Source organism: Megalobrama amblycephala, linkage group LG1 (genome assembly GCF_018812025.1).
Source record: "Megalobrama amblycephala isolate DHTTF-2021 linkage group LG1, ASM1881202v1, whole genome shotgun sequence".
Taxonomy (NCBI): domain Eukaryota; kingdom Metazoa; phylum Chordata; class Actinopteri; order Cypriniformes; family Xenocyprididae; genus Megalobrama; species Megalobrama amblycephala.
Window position 1 is genome coordinate 52,868,108 of NC_063044.1, and position 22,344 is coordinate 52,890,451.

General features: G+C 37.1%; 2 protein-coding genes across 2 annotated transcripts; one reads left to right on the forward strand and one right to left on the reverse strand.

Moving 5' to 3' along the window:
* Positions 1-319: 319 nt before the first annotated feature.
* LOC125274389 (phosphatidylcholine transfer protein) lies at positions 320-13,552 on the reverse strand. The gene is made up of 6 exons (XM_048200772.1): positions 13,368-13,552; positions 10,716-10,833; positions 2,471-2,550; positions 2,143-2,314; positions 1,965-2,032; positions 320-1,887 (listed from the first exon to the last, which is right to left on the reverse strand). The coding sequence occupies exons 1-6, from the start codon at positions 13,524-13,526 to the stop codon at positions 1,810-1,812; spliced, it is 675 nt and encodes a 224-aa protein (XP_048056729.1). The 5' UTR covers positions 13,527-13,552; the 3' UTR covers positions 320-1,809.
* Positions 13,553-16,871: 3,319 nt separating this feature from the next.
* Positions 16,872-20,474, forward strand: tmem100a (transmembrane protein 100a). Its single transcript, XM_048200785.1, is given in 3 exon segments — positions 16,872-17,046; positions 19,421-19,810; positions 19,812-20,474. Coding segments are annotated over 2 exon segments (447 nt in total). The 5' UTR covers positions 16,872-17,046; positions 19,421-19,489; the 3' UTR covers positions 19,938-20,474.
* The last annotated feature ends 1,870 nt before the right edge of the window (positions 20,475-22,344 follow it).

The window sequence follows — 22,344 nt, forward strand, 5'->3', positions numbered from 1 at the left end:
CTTTTGATCTGCCTGCATTGACACTATTCTTTAAAAGGAAAAATTATATACCAATTATCAATGTAAAGCTGCTTTGACACAATCTGCATTGTAAAAAGCGCTATATAAATGAAGGTGACTTGACTTGACTTGATTGTCTTCTCTTCTGGAATCCTTTCCATTGAATTGATTCCATTGAATTGATTCCATTACATTTCCAAAGATGAACGGAGGTCTTACGGGTTTGGAACGACATGAGGGTGAGTCATTAATGACATAATTTTCATTTTTTTAATGCACAATTCCACTCGGACACAAATAATACAATTCAGCAACAATGAAAGGTAAAGCACCAGTTTTAATGAAATGAAATTTGGCAGTAATGAACAGGTTGAGGCAGAATGTACAGATGATTTTATTTTAATTGCAGTACTGTGAGTGTAAGAGGTAGATGTCAAAAAACAAGAGATCCAGAGGAAAACAACACACCAAACCACAATGAAATCAGGGATTGTCAAAAGGAAAAAAGTCAAGTGGAATGTCACTAAAACTCCTTAATAACTTTCCTATGAATAATCTCGATTTCCAAATGGATAACAACCCATGACTGTAAACACCAGCAGACATTAACGGACTGTATTGCTGCTTTAAATTGCTGTTGTGATCAATAAAGTGTTATTTTTTCCCATAAATTTACTGTGCTCAGCATTAACATAAACAGCAGTATTATGAATTTAGTCATAATATTTTCAGTGCAAATGCTCATATTTTCAGCTCTGTATAGTAATTGTCATTAATGTGATTTATGGAAATTCCTGATTGAAAGTATCTGAAATATACATTCAAATGCCATTCATTTTCCCAATATACAGACCATAAATTCTGACCATTAAAAAAACGCATCAACCATTCAAATAAAATAAAGTCTCAACTGTGTCCCCATCCTTCAAACAGCAGAGGGCGCTGCATTACTACAATCCATCACGCCCAGTGTGCAGAGGCTCATGGGAAGGCACTCGGGACTAGTTCAGCACCAGTACATGCAAACTTTTCTTGTAATATTTAAGTGCTTGATTGTATTCAGTTGTTGGGGAACAAAACTATAACATAACCATTATATAACTATACAGATCTCATGCTTATTTGGACACTTGAGTCTACTGGTCAAAAGAAGTCTCTTCTGCTCACCAAGGCTGCATTTGTTTAATCAAAAATACAGTAAAATCAGTAATATTGTGAAATATTATTACCATTTAAAATGGCTGTTTTCTATGTTAATATCTCTTAAAACATAATTTATTCCTGTGATCATCTTTATCATTATCTTTATCGTAATTGGTGTGAATGAGCCTTTAATAATGATAATAATGTTATTGGCTTTATGATTCAAACCTAACAAATGTCTTTGCCAAATATATTTCTTTAAATTAAATGACTCTTGATATTATACTTTGTTTTCTTATTTACACATTTCAGTTTGTCAAATACATTTTATAGGGTTGCTGTATAAAACCTAACAGCGTTTTGATTTCAGGAAGGCTTATTGATTGACTTTGGATATATAACATTTAACAAATGTTTATACTTATATTCACAAATTACATTATGATTGATCTATATTACATTCAAAACCAATTTTATAAACTCAAATTAGCCCTAATTTCCAGCTAAAGTTCAACAGGAACCTGAATTCATTGGACTCCAACTGCAGCGTCTCCAATAACCATATAAAGTAACTCTACCCACAATCCCCTCCACCCAGAATGCCCTTCTGACGTGAAACAGAACCAAAGAGATGGCGGGAGATAAAGAGAGGACGTCATACATGCATCACTTGTTGTTCTTGCAGTAGTTTGCGTAGTTACTGCAGGCCTTCTTCATGTCGGTGAGAAAGGCAGGGACGCCCGTCTGAGGCGAAAACACATTCGTCAACACCATTACATGAATAAACACACATTACATGAATGAATCTACAGCCGGCTCACCTTAGCGGCCCAGTTCACCAGCCACGTCGGTATCATTCCTCCGGGATTATCAAAGTAGTTCATAAACACTGGAATATGATTCAAACAAACACAGTTAGAGGAGCCTCTCGATCTGTGTCCTACAGTATACGTGTGTGTGTGCGTGTGTGTGTGTGTGTGTGTGTGTGTGTGTGTGTACCTTTGGTACCGCCGGAGCCATCGCTCTCAATAGCCAGACTCTGTTTGTAATCCTTGACCCGGATCACGCTTCTCTTCTCTGGACACTGAGACACGGGCGAGCTCTTGGCTAAAACCACCCAGATCTTCCGTCCTCCCACGTCCAGATCCCGTCGCTCCCTCACGTAAACATACTGAAGAGGGTTAAGGGCTCACGGAGAGAGAAATGCAGATTTATTTGAAGCAAATATTATTATAAATTAAGAAACCCTGGCCAGCATTTACACAAATCTGTCTATTCCCACACACACGCTGTATTTTTCCGAGCGTGAAGTGCGTCTGTAGGATACATCCCTGTTGGACAGAGTTAATGGATATTTCACCTCCCAGTATATGGCTTTCTGCCCGCTGTAGTCTTTCTCGTGCAGCTCTGAGGACGACACACACACACACAGTCAGTTCACTTATACACTTTACAGTAAGGTTTCATGTTGACGTTAACATTAGATGACTACATTAGTTAACATGACCTAATAACGAGCAATACTTCTACAGCAGTGGTCTCAAACTCATTTCCTGGAGGGCCACTGTCCTGTATAGTTTAACTACAAACCTAATTAAACACACCTGAACCAGGTAATCAAGTTCTTGTTAGGCATACTAGGGCTGTGTCTGAAATCGCCCCCTATACCTTTAAATAACGCACTATTTGAGAAGACAGCCATTTGTAGTGGTGTCCAAAGCCATAGTGGGTGTTACTGAGTGCACTCATTCAATCCCACAATGCACCACAATAACGAGTGTACAACCGATGTACACTCAATGGCTAGAGAATACCCATAATGCACTGTGAGAGTCATGTGCCGAATTAATTCCTGTGTCTGACAAGAAGATGGCGCCCACAGCTGAATCATCTAATTTTCCAAACCGCTGGTCCAATGTGGGTACAGCGTAATATCATACAAGTATAAATTCCTTTTTAATTGATTATTAAAATTGTTTAATTAAGGTTTATACACAGTTTCCATGACAGAGTTCAAGATAAATCTTTTTTATTCCTACTGGAGCTGCCAGTTTGCCAAGTTTCAGATAATTATTTAACAGCAAAAACACAAACTATGTAAAAGCGGCAGCCCTTCAAACTCACTCAGTGTCTGAATTCACTCTCTCGTTTTCAGTCACTCCTTTAACTATATTAGTGGAGTAATGTAGGGAAAAGTGAATGAGGGTATAGGGGACACAGCCAAGAAACTTCCTGGCAGGTTTGTTGGAGCTAAACTTTGCAGGACAGTGACTACATTAAACTACTAATATACAGTGTTTATTCACCCTCAAGCCATCCCAGGTGTATATGATTATCTTCTTTCAGACGAACACAATCGGTGATATATTTAAAAAATATCCTGGCTCTTCCAAGCTTTATAATGGAAGTGAAGGGGGGGGGCAGATTTTAAAGCCAAAAAAAAAAAAAAAAAAAAAGCATCCATCCATCATAAATATAATCCATACAGCTCCAGGGGGTTAATAAAGGCCTTCTGAAGTGAAGCAATGGGTTTTTGTGTAAAAATTTATATTTAAAACTTTATAAACTATAATAACTATGAATGTCGTAATGATGAACGCGGAAGAGCAGAGGAGAGAGCAAAACAAAACACCGGTCATGAATTAAAGGTCTAAAATGAGAAATTTTTAAGAGAAATGTCAGAGGATTTCAATATAAGAGAAGAGGAGCTTGAGTTTGTTGCACAGCTCTATTTGTTTGAATGGCAAGAGGTGTCTAAGCTTGGAATTATAAAGCTTGGAAGAGCAAAGATATTTTTAAATATGTCTCCGATTGTGTTCGTCTGAAAGAAGATAGTCATATACACCTAGAATGGCTTGAGGGTGAGTATATCATGGGATAATTTTCATTTCTATCCCTTTAAATAACCTATATAACATAGCCTCATTTGGATAAAATTCACAAATTAAAGATACACTTAAGCTAATCTTAAAGCAACACTATTAAATGCCATTTTAGAGACACAGTGTGCTTCAATTTTGTGGCAATAGTTCGAGAGGATGGTTTTCAGTTCCAGTATGACACAAAGTGACATCCATGTTGTCTGTAGAGGAAAAACTTGGCTGACCTGCACCAAAACCAGACCTGAACCTTTACTGAACACTGGATCTCAAATCCAACATCTAACATCTAAACCTTCCCAGAAGTCTGGAAGCAATCAGGGAGGACAAACATTTCAGGGTTTGAATTTAAACATTGCATTGATGCAAAAACAGCTTCACATTCTGAAACACTTCATTTCAAAACTGATTAATATTATAAAACGGACTCTAAATTCTGATTGGATTATACACACTCAAATTATTTATACAATGAGGAAGAACTAGTCACTGGATTTGCCAGATTGGCATCAAATCTTTCAAAGAAATTAGTAACTAGATATAATTGAGCAGAACTTTGAGCAGCAGGATCATTACAGTTAACTAAAATTAAAACTGAAACCATAAAAAATAAAATTACTTGATACTAGAAATACAATAATACGGAAGAGGATTAGGGCCAAGCAATAATAAAAAAAAAAAAACATCTTGAGATTAAAGTTGTTAAATTTCGGGAAAAAACTTGTTAAATTTCGAGAAAAAAGTCGAAATAAAATGTTGAGAATAAACTCATTAAATTACGAGAAAAAACTTGTTAAATTTCAAGAAAAAAGTCGAGATAAAACGTTGAGAATAAACTTGTTAAATTACGAGAAAAAAGTCGAGATAAAATGTTGAGAAAAAAGTCGTTAAATTTCGAGAAAAAAAAAGTCGAGATAAAATATTGAGAAAAGTCATTAAATTACGAGAAAAAAATCGTTAAATTATGAGAACAAATTTGTAATTTAACGAATTTGTTCTCATAATTTAACGACTTTTTTCTCACAATTTAACTAATTTGTTCTTGTAATTTAACGAATTTGTTCTCATAATTTAACGACTTTTTTCTCATAATTTAACGAATCTGTTCTCGTAATTTAACGAATTTGTTCTCGTAATTTAACGACTTTCTCGTAATTTAACGAATCTGTTCTCGTAATTTAACGAATTTGTTCTCGTAATTTAACGACTTTCTCGTAATTTAACGAATCTGTTCTCGTAATTTAACAAATTTGTTCTCGTAATTTAACCAGTTTTTTCTCGTAATTTAACCAGTTTTTTCTCAACATTTTATTTCGACTTTTTTCTCGTAATTTAACGAGTTTATTCTCAACATTTTATCTCGACCTTTTTCTCGAAATTTAACAAGTTTTTTCTCGTAATTTAACGAGTTTATTCTCAACATATTATTTCGACTTTTTTCTTGAAATTTAACAAGTTTTTTCTCAAAATTTAACAACTTTAATTTCGAGATTTTTTTTTTATTATTATTATTATTATTGCTTGGCCCTAGTCCTCTTCCATACAATAAACTTTAACTAAATCTTTTTTTTTTTTTCTTTTTTTTCAGCTGGATGCCATGGAAACATTTCTAATTTTCATTTAGATGTACTAAATAACTAAAACTAAGACAAAATAAATAAAAACATATAAAAAAAAAAAAACTTATAAAACTTTAAAAACAACAACAACAACAACAAAAAAAAAAACGTTAAAATAAAAACTGAAAATATAAAATAAACAGTTCAAAATACTAACAAAAACTATAACAAAATAATAAATCAAATCAAATAAATCAAATAACAGCTGAAAAAGACTCACAGGCGTGTTTGTTCGAGGTCTGAACAGGCCACACGGGTGTATCTAGCGCTAAACAGATGATGCATTCAGCGAACAAGGGTGGAGGCAAACGCGTTTATGTGTGATTGTAATCACAAGCAATGGTTGACTGATTTAACGTAAACCACATTTCACTGCTCTGGTGGTCCGACACAACATTCAATTACACAACGCAGAGATGTGCGTTCAATGTAATTATACATGTTGCAGACAAAACTACAGAGAAAAGTGACTGAACAAAGACATGATGTTCAGAACAAAACAAGTCCCGTAGTCTGACAAACATTTATTTCGAAGAAAACGCAATGATGACTGTGCAGTGTGAAATAATAACTGTAAATGCCTGTTATGCAATCAAGATCTGGAGGTCAGTTTGTGCCGTTCTGTGTATAAACTAGCGTTTGGGTGGGATTTCTCCAGAGTTATGCCACAGGAAAAGCACTCAAGGGGACACACATCAGGACGTAAGCACAAACGCTGTCAGATGCATGAGGCTCTTCATGAAAGATCAGCTCAAACACATGCGTACGTCTGGAGCCAGAGATGTGTTTCCAATAAAACGGCACTCCACCCTCGTGTACACTCACACACAGCTATTCACGGTCTGTTTGTGTTTGCGGGAAATACACCACCCTGCCATGTCATACTTCAAAATTGCTTCAAAAGCTAGTTTCATTAAATTTATAGTTTTTTTATCAAATTCACAGTCATGCAACAACAAAAGAGGTCAAGGATAAGAAAAAAAGATGTTTCCAAATAATAATGCATTATGAAAGAGATTGTAATCGCTGGTGATATCTTTTGGACAGCAAAAACAGCTTTCATGTCCCAAACTCGAGCACAAAGTGATTTTTAAAGATGGTTTAATAGTTCCCAGATCCAGAGAGAACAAAACATTTACATGTTTGTTGACCAGAACAAGCTCCGTATTGATGATTATCAACGTTAATGTTGTTTAAATGGTCATTTCATTGAAGACCATTTCCTGAGCATTTTCAAAATGCAATACTCATAATATATCAACACAAAAGTCTTTCCCTAGTCCACTTAACAAATATAAACTGCAAAGCAGTGTTGTCAAAAGTACAGATGTCAGTACTGAAATTTTAACAATGTGACGCTTTGAGCGGTGTTGAGCTGATTCATAAACACTTTTGATTGGCCGTTGCGTTGACGCGCTCATCAGATATGTCTGTGATTGGCTACAATGATCAACGCTTCAAAAACATGCTGTAAATAGACATTGAGCACTTACACAGATACACACAGGATCGGTCTGCTGCCGCTTTCTAATTCAAACACTTCCGTCTGCTTTCAAATGCTCCCGTGCATTGATCATTGTAGCCAATCACAGACGTATCTGTTGAGCTTGTGAACACAACGACCAATCAGAAGTGTTTACGAATTTGCTCAGCAGTGCTCAAAGCATCACATTTTTTAAATTTCAGTTTATACTTTGTATCGAAGTTGGTACTTTTGACAACTCTACTGCAAAAACAACTCGTTCAGAAAGCATCAAGGTTATGCCGTCACAATCACAAGCTCATTACCACACCACCCCACTTTTACATATTAACAACTCTGTAAAACAAATGATAAATGACCATGTGAACTACAGCACGTGGACATCACTTACATCCAGAAGTCTTAAAGGTACAGTATCAAAAACAGCAAGTTTAATTGTAATGCTTGCGAGTAATTTTTGAACATATTTTAGTATGGGAATCAAACTTTGATGTGTCAAGACTAAAATATTATGAATATTATTGGTATATTTTTTATTATTTGTAAAGATTTTTTAGAGTTTTTTTTTTTTTTTTGGGCTGTCTAGTGATTACAATTTTTTATGTAATTAATTACATGATGTGGCGATTAATTAATCGCAAATTAGTTGCACATCAAATTTGGCTGAGAAATTACCCCTAAAAGATCATTTGAGATCATTATTGTGTAAAGCATCATATTCACATCACAAAAAGAAATATTTTATTTGATTAACATAAAATTTATTACACATAAACTTGTGGACCATGAGGTTGAATAAATAATGGCTAAATTTTCATTTTTTGGATGAACTACACCGTTTAATTTTTTTGTTTAAATATGGAAATATGAAATTATTTTTTAATTAAATTATACTTTAAATAAGAAACTAAAACTGCCAGTAGGTGGCGGTAAATGTCTTAACGATTAAGTCATTCATTCAATCATTTACTCGATTATTCAAAGAGCGGATTCAGAAATTAAATGTTGTTGGGAGGCAAACTCCCTTTTCTGCCTTTTCTTTATATTTTCATTGGTAAAATTGAGCAAAACAGACAATATTAACTTCTTATTTATTGAATTTTTGTAGAAAGCAGACATAGACACAAAAAAGTGACAAATAAACTACATCAAATGAACTACAGAAAAAGTGGAAAAAGTCCACATTTTACTCTGTTGCCCCCTATTAACCATTGCAGCATGAGTAACTGATAATCTTTTACATAAATATGAAAGTTTATGCAATCAAACTGGATATACTTTGTTTGAAAACATTCAAGTAATATGTTATTTTGATATCGATTTGTTAGAAAACAAAACTGAAAATAGTTTGCAGTTTTTATGCATTTAGAGATGAAGAAATTGGTCATAACTACTAAATTATGACTGTTTTAACTTTAAACTAGATTTCAGTGGAACGCTACATGCTAAAGTGCTATAAACTGTATGTAGGCCACTTTAAATGTGACATCATATCCTGAGCTCTGTAACTGGTGCTCTGCCATCTCATTTTTAATTATTAACACTTTTGATTAAATAGTAAACAGGTTTTTATGATGTTTAAAGCAATGAGATTCAAAGTACAAACCTGCTCAATGTACAGAAATCTGATCCAGGGTCAGTTTCTGCCTTTCACATGCTTATGGTTGAGCTTATATAGACTAAAGGATCTGATTCTGGATCAGTCCACCGAGAAAGTCGAGATATATATATATATATATAGAGCCTGTGCGGCTCTACTGTACAAAGCACATCACTACCAAACAACACAGCATGTTCTACACACATGACAATGACAGAATAAACACTGGGTCAGTCTACTGGGACGCTAAATTTACATGACGTACCAGTCCAGTTCCCTGCGTATCTGAACGGATCTGACCACCATCAAGAGGAGGAACTTCAGAATGTGGAAAAACAGTAGAAAAATGTAAAAAAAAAAAAAAAACAAGCCATATGATGCATTTCAAGTGGGCAACAAGTTTATTTGAGCTCCACAAGAGTAAGTTAACATAACTTTAAGACACTTAAAGGGGTCATGAACTGTTGTTTTATTGTTTTATAATGTTTCCTGGGGTGCACTTATAATGTTAGTATGCTTTTTACATCCAAAATTGTCATAATTTAGAAATAAAAGGCATTTTTCCTACCCTGATTTTTAGCCCTCTTATTTGAACGCTCTGTTTTAAGGGGCGTGTCTGCTGTGAGACTTCAGTGTAAACGCCCACTGCTGTGATTGGCTAACGTCTTTCCATTTGAAATTAGACAAGTATTATGCTCTTGAAAACATTTAGCACATTTTTACTATTACAGCTCTCAAGTTTTACTAATCATGAGTCGTGTTTATTGTAGCATTATATTGAGATCATGGCATGAAAGGTTGCAGTGATGAACACTGTAGTCGATCACAGACATGTTGTTGAGTGCATGAAAGCAGTGATCTCGTCATTGCTACTCAATTTCTGCAGACTAACGAATGCTTTCATCGTAACTAGCAGTGCAAACGCGATATAACTAAGAGATCTTTTGAATAAAACGGGTTTTGCCGCGTATCCAGAACTCAGTCACTGATAAACTCATGCTGTTTGATTGACAGTTCCGGCGATTGTAAAGGGAGCGTTCTTTGATCGCTTTCTATATATAATTTAATTACTGTTTAAATCATTTACTACATTTACTATTCATTTACTATTATTTTCATACTACAAATAAATAAAGCTCAACTGAGACATTCACATTGTTGAAAATAACCATATTCCTAGCATTAGGATCCTTTGAAAGATAATGTTATTTTTGTCCCGTATCGCTCTTCTCTCATCTCACTAACACGCCAGTGGGCGTGGTTAAAATTGCAATGATGAAGTAGGCGTTGATTTCTCCTGTGGAGGCGGGGATTCAACTATAGATAGGCACATTCAAAGCTTTTATTGAACTAACAAGGGAGCTTTCAGTTCTGAAACTTACAGGATTTTCTTATAGTACAATGACCTCTTATATATCAGAAGCTCAGGGAAAAGTTGATTTCTCAATTTATGACCCCTTTAATATTCGGTAATATCATCGATTCGACTGACATTATCAGATGAGAACAAAACTTGAGATGAATAATGACATTATTGTCTTCTTAAGAGCTACTTTATAGCTGAATCGAATTAGTTTCATAATTGACACTGTTATTGAACTGAAAGATTTAACATTGAACTGTTTTTACAGCTGCTTTACAGCAGAATTTGTGTCATATTTGTTGAAGTTGCATCAGTGATTCTGTAATATTCCTGTTTATTACTGTAAAGCACTATATGAATAAAGCTGACGTGGCTTGACTAATGCAAGTAAATAGTTTTTTACCCACAGCAAAAGCTTGTTTGAGTTGTTCTGCTACAGAAATGGGTGTATCACATATAATCTCTTCAATGATGATTCATGACTGTAGGAATCTGTCTAAACCTGCCCTACGACTAATACTGGGAGTCAAATTATCTAGATTCTAAGGCTGAAGGGTGAATTTCTATGAAATAATGGTTTTAATGAAGATGTTTGATTGTGACTTCTGAAGTCCCATGCATAGTTTACCTTTGACATAGGAGTCCCACTGTCTCCTGTAGTTGAGATCCATGTAAACATCTGCGCAGAGATCTGGAGAGCAGCTGGGCAGAGAACCGAACACTTTGTACTCGTACAAACCGGTTTCCTGTTGAACACGACATAAAAGACAAATGCATCACAAACACATACCACATCACAGCCAGAGCCTGTAATACTGATCAAGCATCATGATATATGGCTGATTCATGTGATGATACACATGCACTAGATGGTAAACTGATCCCAGTGCATGAAGGATGCAGGATTCTCTTGAATGCATCAGTCATGGTTGCTTTTGCTTGTATGTTATGAATCACTGAAACATCTGGATCTTTTTTAATGGGCGAGTTTGGTCATTTCAAGCAGACTGAGCCAAATAATGTTATAGAACTTTTAAATACTATGAAAATGAGTTTACAATACATATTATGTTAAATATTTTATAACAGAAATGTTAAGTTGGAAATGACTTTATTGACCTATTCCATTTGTGTTTTATATGATCGTATTTACTCTTATATAGTCACACTTTCAACTCCAACAAATATTTGTCAGGGTTGTCTTATTTTTAACAGCCAATTTCTGTGTATAGACAGACACAAGCGGACCTATAATGTCCCTTTTCACAAGATGTAATATAAGTCTCTGGTGTCCCCAGAATGTGTCTGTGAAGTCTCAGCTCAAAATACCCCACAGATCATTAATTATCTGTCAAAATTGCCCCTATTTGGGTGTGAGTAAAAACACACCGTTTTTGTGTGTGTCCCTTTAAATGCAAATGAGCTGCTGCTCCCGGCCCACTTTCCAGAAGAGGGCGGAGCTTTAACAGCTTGAACAACAAAGCTGGAGAATCTCACACAGCCAAAATGAGGATTGTCAGTAACGGTGTTCAGCCTTACATTGTTCAAACCGGAGTCGACACTGATGGAGAGACTCAGGAAGAAGTTACAACTTTTAGAATGAAACTGGACGTTTCTGAACAATTAGTGGATAAATTTATGTAGTTGCTGTGGAGTTGATTCAACTCATCGACTAGCGTGTGCCGTCATGTTCATCTTTTGTGCAAAACCAGTATGGACGCCCACTATACATAGCGTACCTGTTTGTCAAACAGAGCCATACACACCAGGCTAACGTTTATGATTGCTATCAAATGCTGTGAATGGTCTAATATTTTTCCAAAATATCGCTCGGACAGAAACGCTCCTTTTTTAGCAATCGAGCTTGCCAAGGTGAACTCGCAGGCTATCCAAGCTAACGAGAATCTAAACAGTGTTTAGCGCTGGTCTGTGCAGCCAACAACAGAACAGTTCCCATGCTTTGCTCCAACTTTTGCCATGATGGCTTTAGAAGCGGTACACCATTGTTGCTTGTGAAAACAAAATGGCAGCGCCCCAGATTAAGGGGTAATATTATAATGCTTTGCTCAAGGGGAGTGAAATCAACTTTTGCCAGAGAAATGCCAAAACAAAGTTATTAAGTTGTCCTTTTTCATGCTTTCTGGGTTGGTAGATGCACCGGGGACCCGATTATAACACTTAAACATGGAAAAGGTCGGTACACCATTGTTGCTTGCGAAAACAAAATGGCAGCGCCATGGAAACGTGCAGATTAAGGGGTAATATTATAATAAGATCCCCTTCCTACGTCTCAAGGGGAGTGAAATCTGAGCAGTTCGTTTTTTCACATGCTTGCAGAGAAAGGCTTGCCAAAACAAAGTTATTAAGTTGTCCTTTTTCATGAGACAGAGCACAACAGGTTTTCTGGGTTGACAACATAGCTAAACAAACCAACAAAAACAAACCATTCATTATTTTTAACCATGTCAAAGAATTATTTCACCTGTCGCTGATTACGTTCCCCTCCAATGATTTCGCGGGGGCGTGCCCCCCCGCACAGAAAAGTGCAGCGCAAAAAAAAAACGGTATCGTGAGCGCACGCTTGATGAAACAGAATAAAATGAGCCAAATGATTTAGTAGGTTTGAGCATGAAAAATGGCAAAGATATAACACATTGATTAAACATGGAAAAAGTCAGATTTTCATGATATCTCCCTTTAAAGTCTAATATGGGGCAAGTTGTCACAATTAGAACCTGCAATTAAGCAACCTATTAAACATGTAAGAAAATAATTGCAAAATCTAAAGTAATTCATGAAACATTAAAAAGCACAAGGAGAAAATAGGAAACAAAATAGTCGAAATGAAATACAATCCATGCATTTTAATTATTTTTCTAATCAAGTTCAAACAAAGACATGCTTGTTTTCTCTAACAGTTGTTGTCTATGTTGATTTAATCGAACTAGTATTTCAATTAGAATAATTTTATAATACATTATAAATCCAGTATTATCCTATTTTGTTATTAATTATGTGACAACTAGCCCCGGTCTCCTGTTATTTGTTAGCGTAATGCAGTGGCTCTGGTGCTTTTACAGTAATATGTTTTGTCATATTACAGTATTATACACTAGCATATTTGCTTTGGGCAGTGTATAGTTGTACTCAATACTCAAACTTAACTATTGCATTGTGGTAAACTATTTTCTGATATGTATGATGTTGCATACTGTTCGCATTGCATTGTTTTGATTGTGCGCAGGGCGCGTGCGCGTTGTGTCATTCATCATATATTCACCTTGTTATAAAGTCTGTATATTTTGACGTCCATGGTCTCGGTGAAGAACTCCCACCCGCCGTCGAGCTGCGGCTCGTCCAGCTCGGTCCACGCCTGCTCGAACTCTTCATCAGTGAACAGCAGAGCCATGTTCCTGTATCCGCGCGAGTCAGGAGTCATGTGAACGCGGAAGCTGACGTCAAAGCGCAGCTGATCGCGCGCCACGTGCTCACCCAATTCGGTACACGCTTAAATGTTGTGTATATGGAATGTTTTATCATGTAATATATACGTGTTCACTGTGGGCTTTTCTTCTTTTTATATAATAAATAAATATATATAAAGTAAAAATGGCAGTCAGCCATTCATTATCTCAAAATAAACTCCAACCGGGTATTCAGGAGCCTGACATGTGGACAGGAGACATTTAGTAACCCAATGCCGTAACTTTTGTTACCAGATGATACTCTATACCTATACAGCCTGTTACAAGACTAACCAGCTCAAATATTTATACTCCACCAGATTCATAACAGGCCCATCAATAAATCAGAAATGGGCGGTGTGTGTCATAATAGTTGTGAAAGTGTAATAAAATAAAGGGTTAGATCTAGGCTAAGCTGATTGGAAAGAACCTATAATGAAACATGTCTCAAAAAAAAGCTTTACAACTAAAGCCCCTTTATGTTTATGAGTGTTTGTATAAAATCTGTTCATCCAAGAACGGTTTGGTGAGAATTGCACTGAATGAACTCAAGCAAGTTGCAAAACTGGATCCAAATGACCAAACTCTCAGTGCTCTTTGCTGTCAGTCAGGGAGATCCGAGCGATGTCCGTCACCCCGTGCTGCATTTGAGGAAAGATTTCCTCCGGGAAGGAAGACTGTAGACAACACCCTGTATCACATTACAAGAAAAAAGAAGCAGAAAAACACATTGGATGCTTGAGTCGCACATGCATGCTTTTAAGAGCAGAAGACAGAGCCAATTCAAATTACGAAACCGTTCAAATTCACATTCACACATATTCAAATGTATATCCACTCACAGAGGTTGTGTAGGGTTTTATTGTCACGTCAGATACAAAGACTGAAATAAATATTGTATGTGCTCTGTGTGCATTTATTAGGATACTTATTGTAAAAGTGTAAGATTTTGCAACAAATATAACCAGAACTAAATACACACAGTGCTGGGGAAAGTTAGTTTTAAAAGTAATGCATTACAATATTGCGTTACTCCCTAAAAAAGTAACTAATTGTGTTACTTAGTTTTTTTTATAGAAGTTAATGCGTTACGTTACTTTTGGGTTACTTTTTCTCATTTGGTCTGGGCTGTCAAAATCGAGTGGTCGAGGGTCTGTCCAAATAAATTTGCCTCCACTTGACAAAGTTGAATGCACTTCAAAATGGCGGAGGGGATTCGCCCAAGGGGAAGTGCTTAGCGAGTTTTTCACAAGTTGAGAAAAGTTACTTTAAAAAGTAATGCATTAGAATATTGCGTTACTCCCGTTACTTTTTCTCATCTTGACTGGGCTGTTTGTTTGATTTTATAACAACAAAAAAATTATATTTTTGGCAAATGTAACGGCCCTTTCGCACACCAAAAGTGTAATAAATAAGCCTCAGGCTGAAGGAAATGCATATTTACACCTGTACAGTAATCTAAACAAAAAAGTAATCTGATTACATATCTCAAGTTACTTGTAATGCGTTACTCCCATCACTGTCTCAAAGTGGAGTTAAACGCAGCCCAAGTCCCTCCAAAAGGAGTTAATGCCGTTCACACCAAGAACAGTAACTATAAAGATATTTGCGTCCACACCAAAGAACGATAAGGATCTGTTTATTCTAAGCTCACGAGCTGCGGTTTCAAAGTGTGCACAACATGTTTTTGCTGTTCTTGTTGCATTTACACGGCTTCAACCAGCAGATGTCCTCAGCATGCTATGTTTCACGCTTTGTCGTGTTTAGCGTAGACAGCTTTTTACAGTGAATTTAGCTGATAAAGTCAATATAGTCGAATAAAAACAACGCCTAGTCTTTTTCACTGGAACTTCAAAGGAAGTGGAACTGGTTGGCCATAGCAGACAGCGCAGTCTTTTTTTCTTGTGTCAACATCAGCGCGCTCACTTTTTGACTCCTCCATTATATTTATCACATTAATGCACCCTGCACCGCGCTGTACTGGATAACATAAACAAGCTGCGTCAGTTACGTCATCATGGCTTGCGCTCCTCTTGACACTGCAAAAATTTGAATGCACGGGTTTTACATTCGAATGTGCCTTTTTTCTTTTTCTTTTTTTTTTACATTTGACGAATATTCGAAATTCGAATTTTTTTTTGACAGCCCTAATTCTGAAAATATGAAAAAAAAATATTCTGAAAGTGATCCCAAAGATATCGCTTCTCTATAGGCTATCATTATCGTTATAGCTGTGGTGTGGACAGTGCTGCTATTCTTTTATATTTAGAACAATTTTAGAACTATATCTTTATCGTTATCTTAAAGACAGGAACACACCAAGCCGACGCCGATGCCGACGAACTAGTGGCGACGAAAGCAGACTGCGGGGTTGGCTCACGTCGGCAGCGTCTGTGTCCAAAGTTGCCCTGACGCACCAAACCGACGCTCGACAGCCGACGGCCAAGTAGCACGTCCGTTCTGCACCTGCATAAGATCAAATGCCTTTTCCGTACCAGCAGGTGGCAGTATCTGAAGAGCCAATCAGAATGATCAGATGGCCCGACTGACCGACGAGCTCCGACGCCAATTCAACATGTCGAATCAGCCGAAAAAAAGCCAACGAGGACCAACTTCAGCCGTCACACTGAGAAAACTTAGTCGGACGACGAACAACAACTGCCCGACGGCCGACCGTCAGCTTGGTGTGTTCCTGCCTTAATAGTTATCGTTCTTGGTGTGAACGGGCCTTTATTCTCTATATCAGTGCATACTGTTATTAAACTCCTAAGAAACACCTCCATTGTAGTCTTGAGGGGTTTTTTTCATGAAAAATAATGGTCGATTTGCGTTAGTACTTTGTTGAAACTCGTGATAATAAGGGGTGGGACATTTCCCAAACACGCTCGAAGTGCTTGACCAATCAAAACACACTGGTCTAGCTGACCAATCAGAGCACATTGTGCTTGAAGGAGGGGCTTCATAGAGACAGGAATTAAACAGAGCGTTACTGACAGACTGGGAAGAAAGGAGCTGCAACATTGTCAAATATTCTAGCAGAGCCCAAAAACAAAATCAAGACTTTGTAAAAGGGCATAATGGCCTCTTTAATGTTGCAATGTTATACCTATGTCATGAGCATTACCTTACTTATATTTAAAGCTTTAACCAGAATTAATTTTACACAAACACACAGCCAAATTGATATAGTTCCTCTAAATTAACTTTATTACATGACCATCAGCATATATCATGCAGGCAGATGATATGGTTTACAAAGTTTACAGCTCACGCCCCTCCCCGTGTGTTCAGACTGAAGCAGCGCTAGTTCACATGGAGGAGGAGGAACTCAGACCCACATCTAGTGAATGAGACCTGCACACACAGTCAGTCTCTCACACGCTTCAAGAGGAGGAGATCTTCAGAGGCAGACTGTGTCTGGAGTATAACGGGACTTTAACGTCTTCGGTTTGCTGAACAGGATCTTCCAAGGGCAGGATGGAAAACACGTGCGAGGTGAATGACTTGACCCCGTCTCAGATTACCTTCATGCATGCACCAAACGTTGTTTAGATTTATGGTTTAAATGAGTAACAGTAAAATATTATTTCCCTAAAGGTGTCGCATGTGACATTAGTAAATGTTTCTGCAGCCTTCATGCATGCATTTTCTGATATATAGCTAGTTAAATACAAGACTTTTACTGTCTGTTTCTCAAATACAACAAAAACAAAGTTTTAATGCAATTGCAATGATGATATAAAGATTCGCTTTTATTATAAGTGACCAAAACACAAGTTTTAACATATAAATAAAAGCATTTTAATTCACTATAAACATAAAGCAATAAATATACTGTATATGCCATATTTAGTGCATAAATGCACTTATTTGAAAGATTAACACCCTTTAAAATGTAAAAAAACATACAACAACATTGAAGAATCATATCTGACATTTTATGACTATATCTACTGATTATAAATGAGCAAGATAACACAGTTCTGCTTGAAAATAATACTAGCTTGGTTTTGTTTGGGCTATAAAATTATAAGCAAATGCAAATTTCACATTCTGTGAATGAGTCTGTCACTACATTTGGATTTGATTTATTGTATTGTGTTTTTGCTATCAAGAAACTACATTACTACCCTCGATAACAGACACGTTTCTGAAAAGAGCATGCTCAGTTTAGGGTAAAAGCTAAAGTGTAACAATATCTGTTAGTTTATATGTTGATTATAAAGATCTACTGTAAAAGGAAAAGTATTGAGGTGAACCTAAACAGCACATGAGGGTTAAAATCCAGGCTCAACTTTGCAGCTGTAATGCGTAATGGTCAGAGAGAAGTGTCACGGGCGTTTGCCGGTTCTGCTGACCCTCTTAAGAAAAAGCCCCTTGAGAAAGGACTGTTAATTTATACGGTGCTCATGTTTCATGGGCCGGTTTGTAATGTCATATGGTGAGCTCTCCAGGGAATGTGGCAGCTCTCTTTGCGTCATTCAGATGGCGGTCAGCCTGCGTCTGCGGTCAGAAAGTAGATCTGGGGGGCTCTTCCCGCTTGAAAACCAAAACAACTCTACAGACCTGCCCTGCATTCGTAATGTGTTTACTCGCTCAGCCATCACCCTTACTATCACTCAAACATCGGGTTAGTGCTTTGTTTAGATCACTAAGTATTACACTTTAGTGTGTAACTCATTCTGCATCCCATAAACAAACAAACACTATTAGCAACCAACAAAAACATTCAAAACACCCTAGCAACTACCATAGCAATCGCAAAGCAATGCCATGTCAACCACCCAGAACATTCTAGCAACCCTACAGCAATGCAATTTAAACCCCTTTACCTTTACAACGCCCTAGCAACAGATCATCCAAACAACCACATAGCAACTCCCTAGCAACCAACCAAAGTGCCCTAGGAACTGGAATACACTGTGGTGTAGTTAGTTTATAGCCTACATTTAGCTTTTTCCTTTTGGCAGTTGTATTTTATGGAAGCTTGTTTCTGCCGTGGAATAAAACAATTTAACTGCGACTTTTTATCTCACAATTCTGACTTTTTGTTTCTCAGAATTGTGATTTTACATCTTGCAATTCTGACTTTTTTCCTCACAATTCTGACTTTTTTTTTTTCGCGCTTTTTGTGAGATATAAATTTGCAATTGCGTGTTATAAAGTCGAATTCTGAAGAATTCTTTTCACAGAATTCTGTGATATAAAGACGCAGTTGCATGTTATATATATATATATATATATATATATATATATATATATATAGTTGCTGTGAGATATAAACTAAGTTGCGAGCTACAAAAACAGAATTGCATGATATAAAGTCGCAATTGCGTGTTATAAAGTCAGATCTGCGAGATTTAAACAATTCTGAGAAAAAGTCAGAATTGCGTAATATAAAGTCAGTAAAGTGAAATCTCTGTTTTTAAACTCACAATTGTAAGTTTATATCTCGTAATTCTGACTTTATAACACATAATTGCGACTTTATATCGCAATTGTAAGAAAAAACTGGAGATAAAAAGTCGCAATTACCTTTTTTTATTTTTTATTCAGTGGCGGAAACAAGCTTCATAGTATTTAGGCTTTAAAATTCATAAAAGTTGTATTCAATTTGTGAAAATATTATCATGATGAAGAAAACGTGTCAGAATCATAAACTTTTGTTGGTCACAGAGCTTAATTTCTGAAATAATCCAAAAGCCAATGAAAAAATCCTGTTGGGTTTCTTGTCAAAGGGAACCAGAGTGGTGCAAATTTATGGTTCACCCTCCAAAAATTCCGCAGTGCTCTATTGCTTGTTCTTAAGAGGTTTTAAAACCATTTTCTCATAAACACTGTAAATAAACGTGCCTTGCTTTGCCTACAGGTGTGGAAACGGTGAGACGACGCAGTAACCTGGAATAATAGAGCATAGAGACGGCTCAGACTGCGGCTGATGCCTCAAAACACGCTGACCCTTGACCCTGCGATGCCCGCCGAGCTTGTGAAAGACACCATGACGATCCCCGGAGCTTCTGAGCGAATCCTGGCAGAGAAAACCAACAACAACGAGCCACCAGCGGCAACGGCCATCACCATTCCTCTGGTCAACGAGGTGCAGTTAACAGCGGCCACCGGCGGAGCCGAGCTGTCCTGCTATCGCTGCACCGTGCCGTTCGGTGTGGTGGTCCTGATCGCAGGGATCGTGGTGACCGCCGTTGCGTACAGCTTCAACTCTCACGGCTCCACCATATCGTACTTCGGACTGGTGCTGCTTCTCGGCCGGGCTGGTGCTGCTCGCGCTGAGCGCCGTCTGCTGGAAGGTGCGGATGGAGAGAAAGAAAGAAAGGAGAAGAGAGAGTCAGACGGCCCTGATGGCCCATCAGAGGAGCATCTTCGCCTGATTCGACACAAGCACGGACTCCAAAACCTTCACAATGAATGAGTCAAAGCATCATTCCGACTCGCATTTGGGACAACGTCCAGATGATTTGCCTCAGTTCAGACCAACCGAGTGCTCTCGGAGAAAACCGAATGACGGGATTTCACAAAAGGGTCTCAGAATGAGCGTTCGGAGAATTTAATTGAGACAGGCTTGCAGCTGCATGCGTCCAGATGTTGAGAGGCACAGCTGCACTGCAAAAAAAAAAAAAAAAAAAATCTTACTCAGTATTTTTGTCTTGTTTTTTATTACAAATACCTTAGATCAAGATACATTTACTTGAGATGCAAAATGACTCAAGATATTAAGTCTTGTTTTTTGAAAAATTGATCAAAATGAAGCAAGTTTATGCTTAAAAGATGAAAAAATTGTCAATGGGGGTCAGAAAAATAATCCCTTTGAACTTTACTTAAGTTACTTTTCTTACTGTTTTTGTGTGTGTCCCTTTAAATGCAAATGAGTTGCTGCTCCCGGCCCCCTTTCCAGAAGAGGGCGGAGCTTTAACAGCTCAGTCTTCGGTTGCTCAGCAACAACAAAGCTGGAGAATCTCACGCAGCCAAAATGAGGATTGTCAGTAACGGTGTTCAGCCTTACATTGTTCAAACCGGAGTCGACACTGATGGAGAGACTCAGGAAGAAGTTACAACTTTTAGAATGAAACTGGACGTTTCTGAATGGTTAGTGGATAAATTTATGTAGTCGCTGTGGAGTTGATTCAACTCATCCACTAGCATGTGCCGTCATGTTCATCTTTTGTGCAAATCCAGTGTTGAATTGATGTGAAAGTCATTTGTTTTTTGAACATTCAAGCATGAAAACCTGTTCTAGTAGAGCCCGAAAAAAGGCATAATAGTCCCTTTTTAAGACATTTTGCTTTTCAAGTAAATGTATCTTGCTTTGAGAAGATATTTGTACTGGAAAACAAGACAAAAATACTAAGTACAAAAAACATTTTTTTGCAGTGTGGGAAAACGGTTATGTTCATTTTAACGTCCTCACAGCTTCTGATGGACCGCAGCGCTAGCAGACCTTTAAAGTGTTTCGGAAGCGCTTTCTTTCTTTTTGTTTTCTGCTCTGTCTCTTTTGCCTGTCAGGCAGGACCGTTCAGTTATCTGGGATGCGAGCCAAGGCGAACGCATCAAAATTAAGACCAGTAACCGCTGCGCAAACCCAGAGACGGGAAGTGCCGTATTAACCCACGGCTGCTTCCTGTCCGGTTGGATTAATGGAAAGACGCACTTTGAGACATAAAGGAAAGGGAGGAAAATGAGGAAATGAAGAACAATGATTTTTTCTTCATTGAGAGGTTCTTTCTGACACCCAGCTTCTTTATATGTCGCTATCGTGGACGTACGGTACTTATTTCACTAGTATTATGATGATATATAAACAACAATGGGCTGGAAAACCAGATGCTATTATTTTCTTTTATCGAATTTATTTTGTTTATATTCTTATACTTCAGACTATGAGGACAGATATATGACATGCTCTTACTTGAGCGGTATGTGAAGTAACTTAAAAAGACTGATAACCACATTTAAGATGACAGTATTATGTGATTTTTGTGTATTTGAGCACTTTTTAACTAATTGTGAATCATTGATTTCAGGTGCTTATTCTTGGTGGGAGAATGAAAAGAATGTGTCTTAACAATTCAGTTTCAGATTATTTTATGATTGTAATCGTCATAAGGTTTCATTATGTCTTTGTAAATGTTATATCTGTAAGCTGTTGACAGAACTATTTTTAATAAACTCCTGTGAAACAGAATATTTTATCTCATGTGGAGTGATTTCACAAATCATCAGAATATACAATTATTCTGCAGTCTAGAGTAGTTTATTCATTTGTAAACTGTGCATTGAACAGAGTTGTATTACATGCTGAACTATCCATTTTAAAAGCTGAATTATAAAACAAACTGTTATGACTTTACTCTCTGATAGAATGAGCCGCTTCTGATTCGTTTGATGTCTGCAGCTCTTTTAGAGCAGACTGGCTTTAATTATTTCTCCAGTCTCTCATGTTGTTTGTTTGAAGTCTCAGTTAAAGTGCGCTTTGGGTGCACTTTTTGTGAGAGCTTTCTCGTGTGATTAAAACGTTCAATAATGAATGGAAGGAAATGTTTCTTTCTTTTACAATGTGTTCTGTAGAGCTCCATGTCTGCATTTGGGCATTGTGTGCTTGGATGTGTGCAGACACTCAAATGTAGTTGTGCATCTGAAAGGCAGACTTTAAAAAAAAAACAAAAAAAAACAAACAATATTGAGTCAGACTGAGTTGTGCTGTTTGCGTCACTATAACTATTACTCATATACAGGCTTTTCGTCATAGTGTGGTCAAATCTAATTAACATTTAAAGTTTG

What these genes read in the sequence shown, in the direction of transcription:
- LOC125274389 (XM_048200772.1), bottom strand. Translation starts at nt 13,526, where the DNA reads ATGACTCCTGACTCGCGCGGATACAGGAACATGGCTCTGCTGTTCACT. An exon ending in TAACTCTGTCCAACAGGGAT is followed by an intron (nt 2,315 to 2,470) that starts GTATCCTACAGA and finishes AACCCTCTTCAG; the next exon opens with TATGTTTACGTGAGGGAGCG. An exon ending in TGGTGAACTGGGCCGCTAAG is followed by an intron (nt 1,888 to 1,964) that starts GTGAGCCGGCTG and finishes TTTTCGCCTCAG; the next exon opens with ACGGGCGTCCCTGCCTTTCT.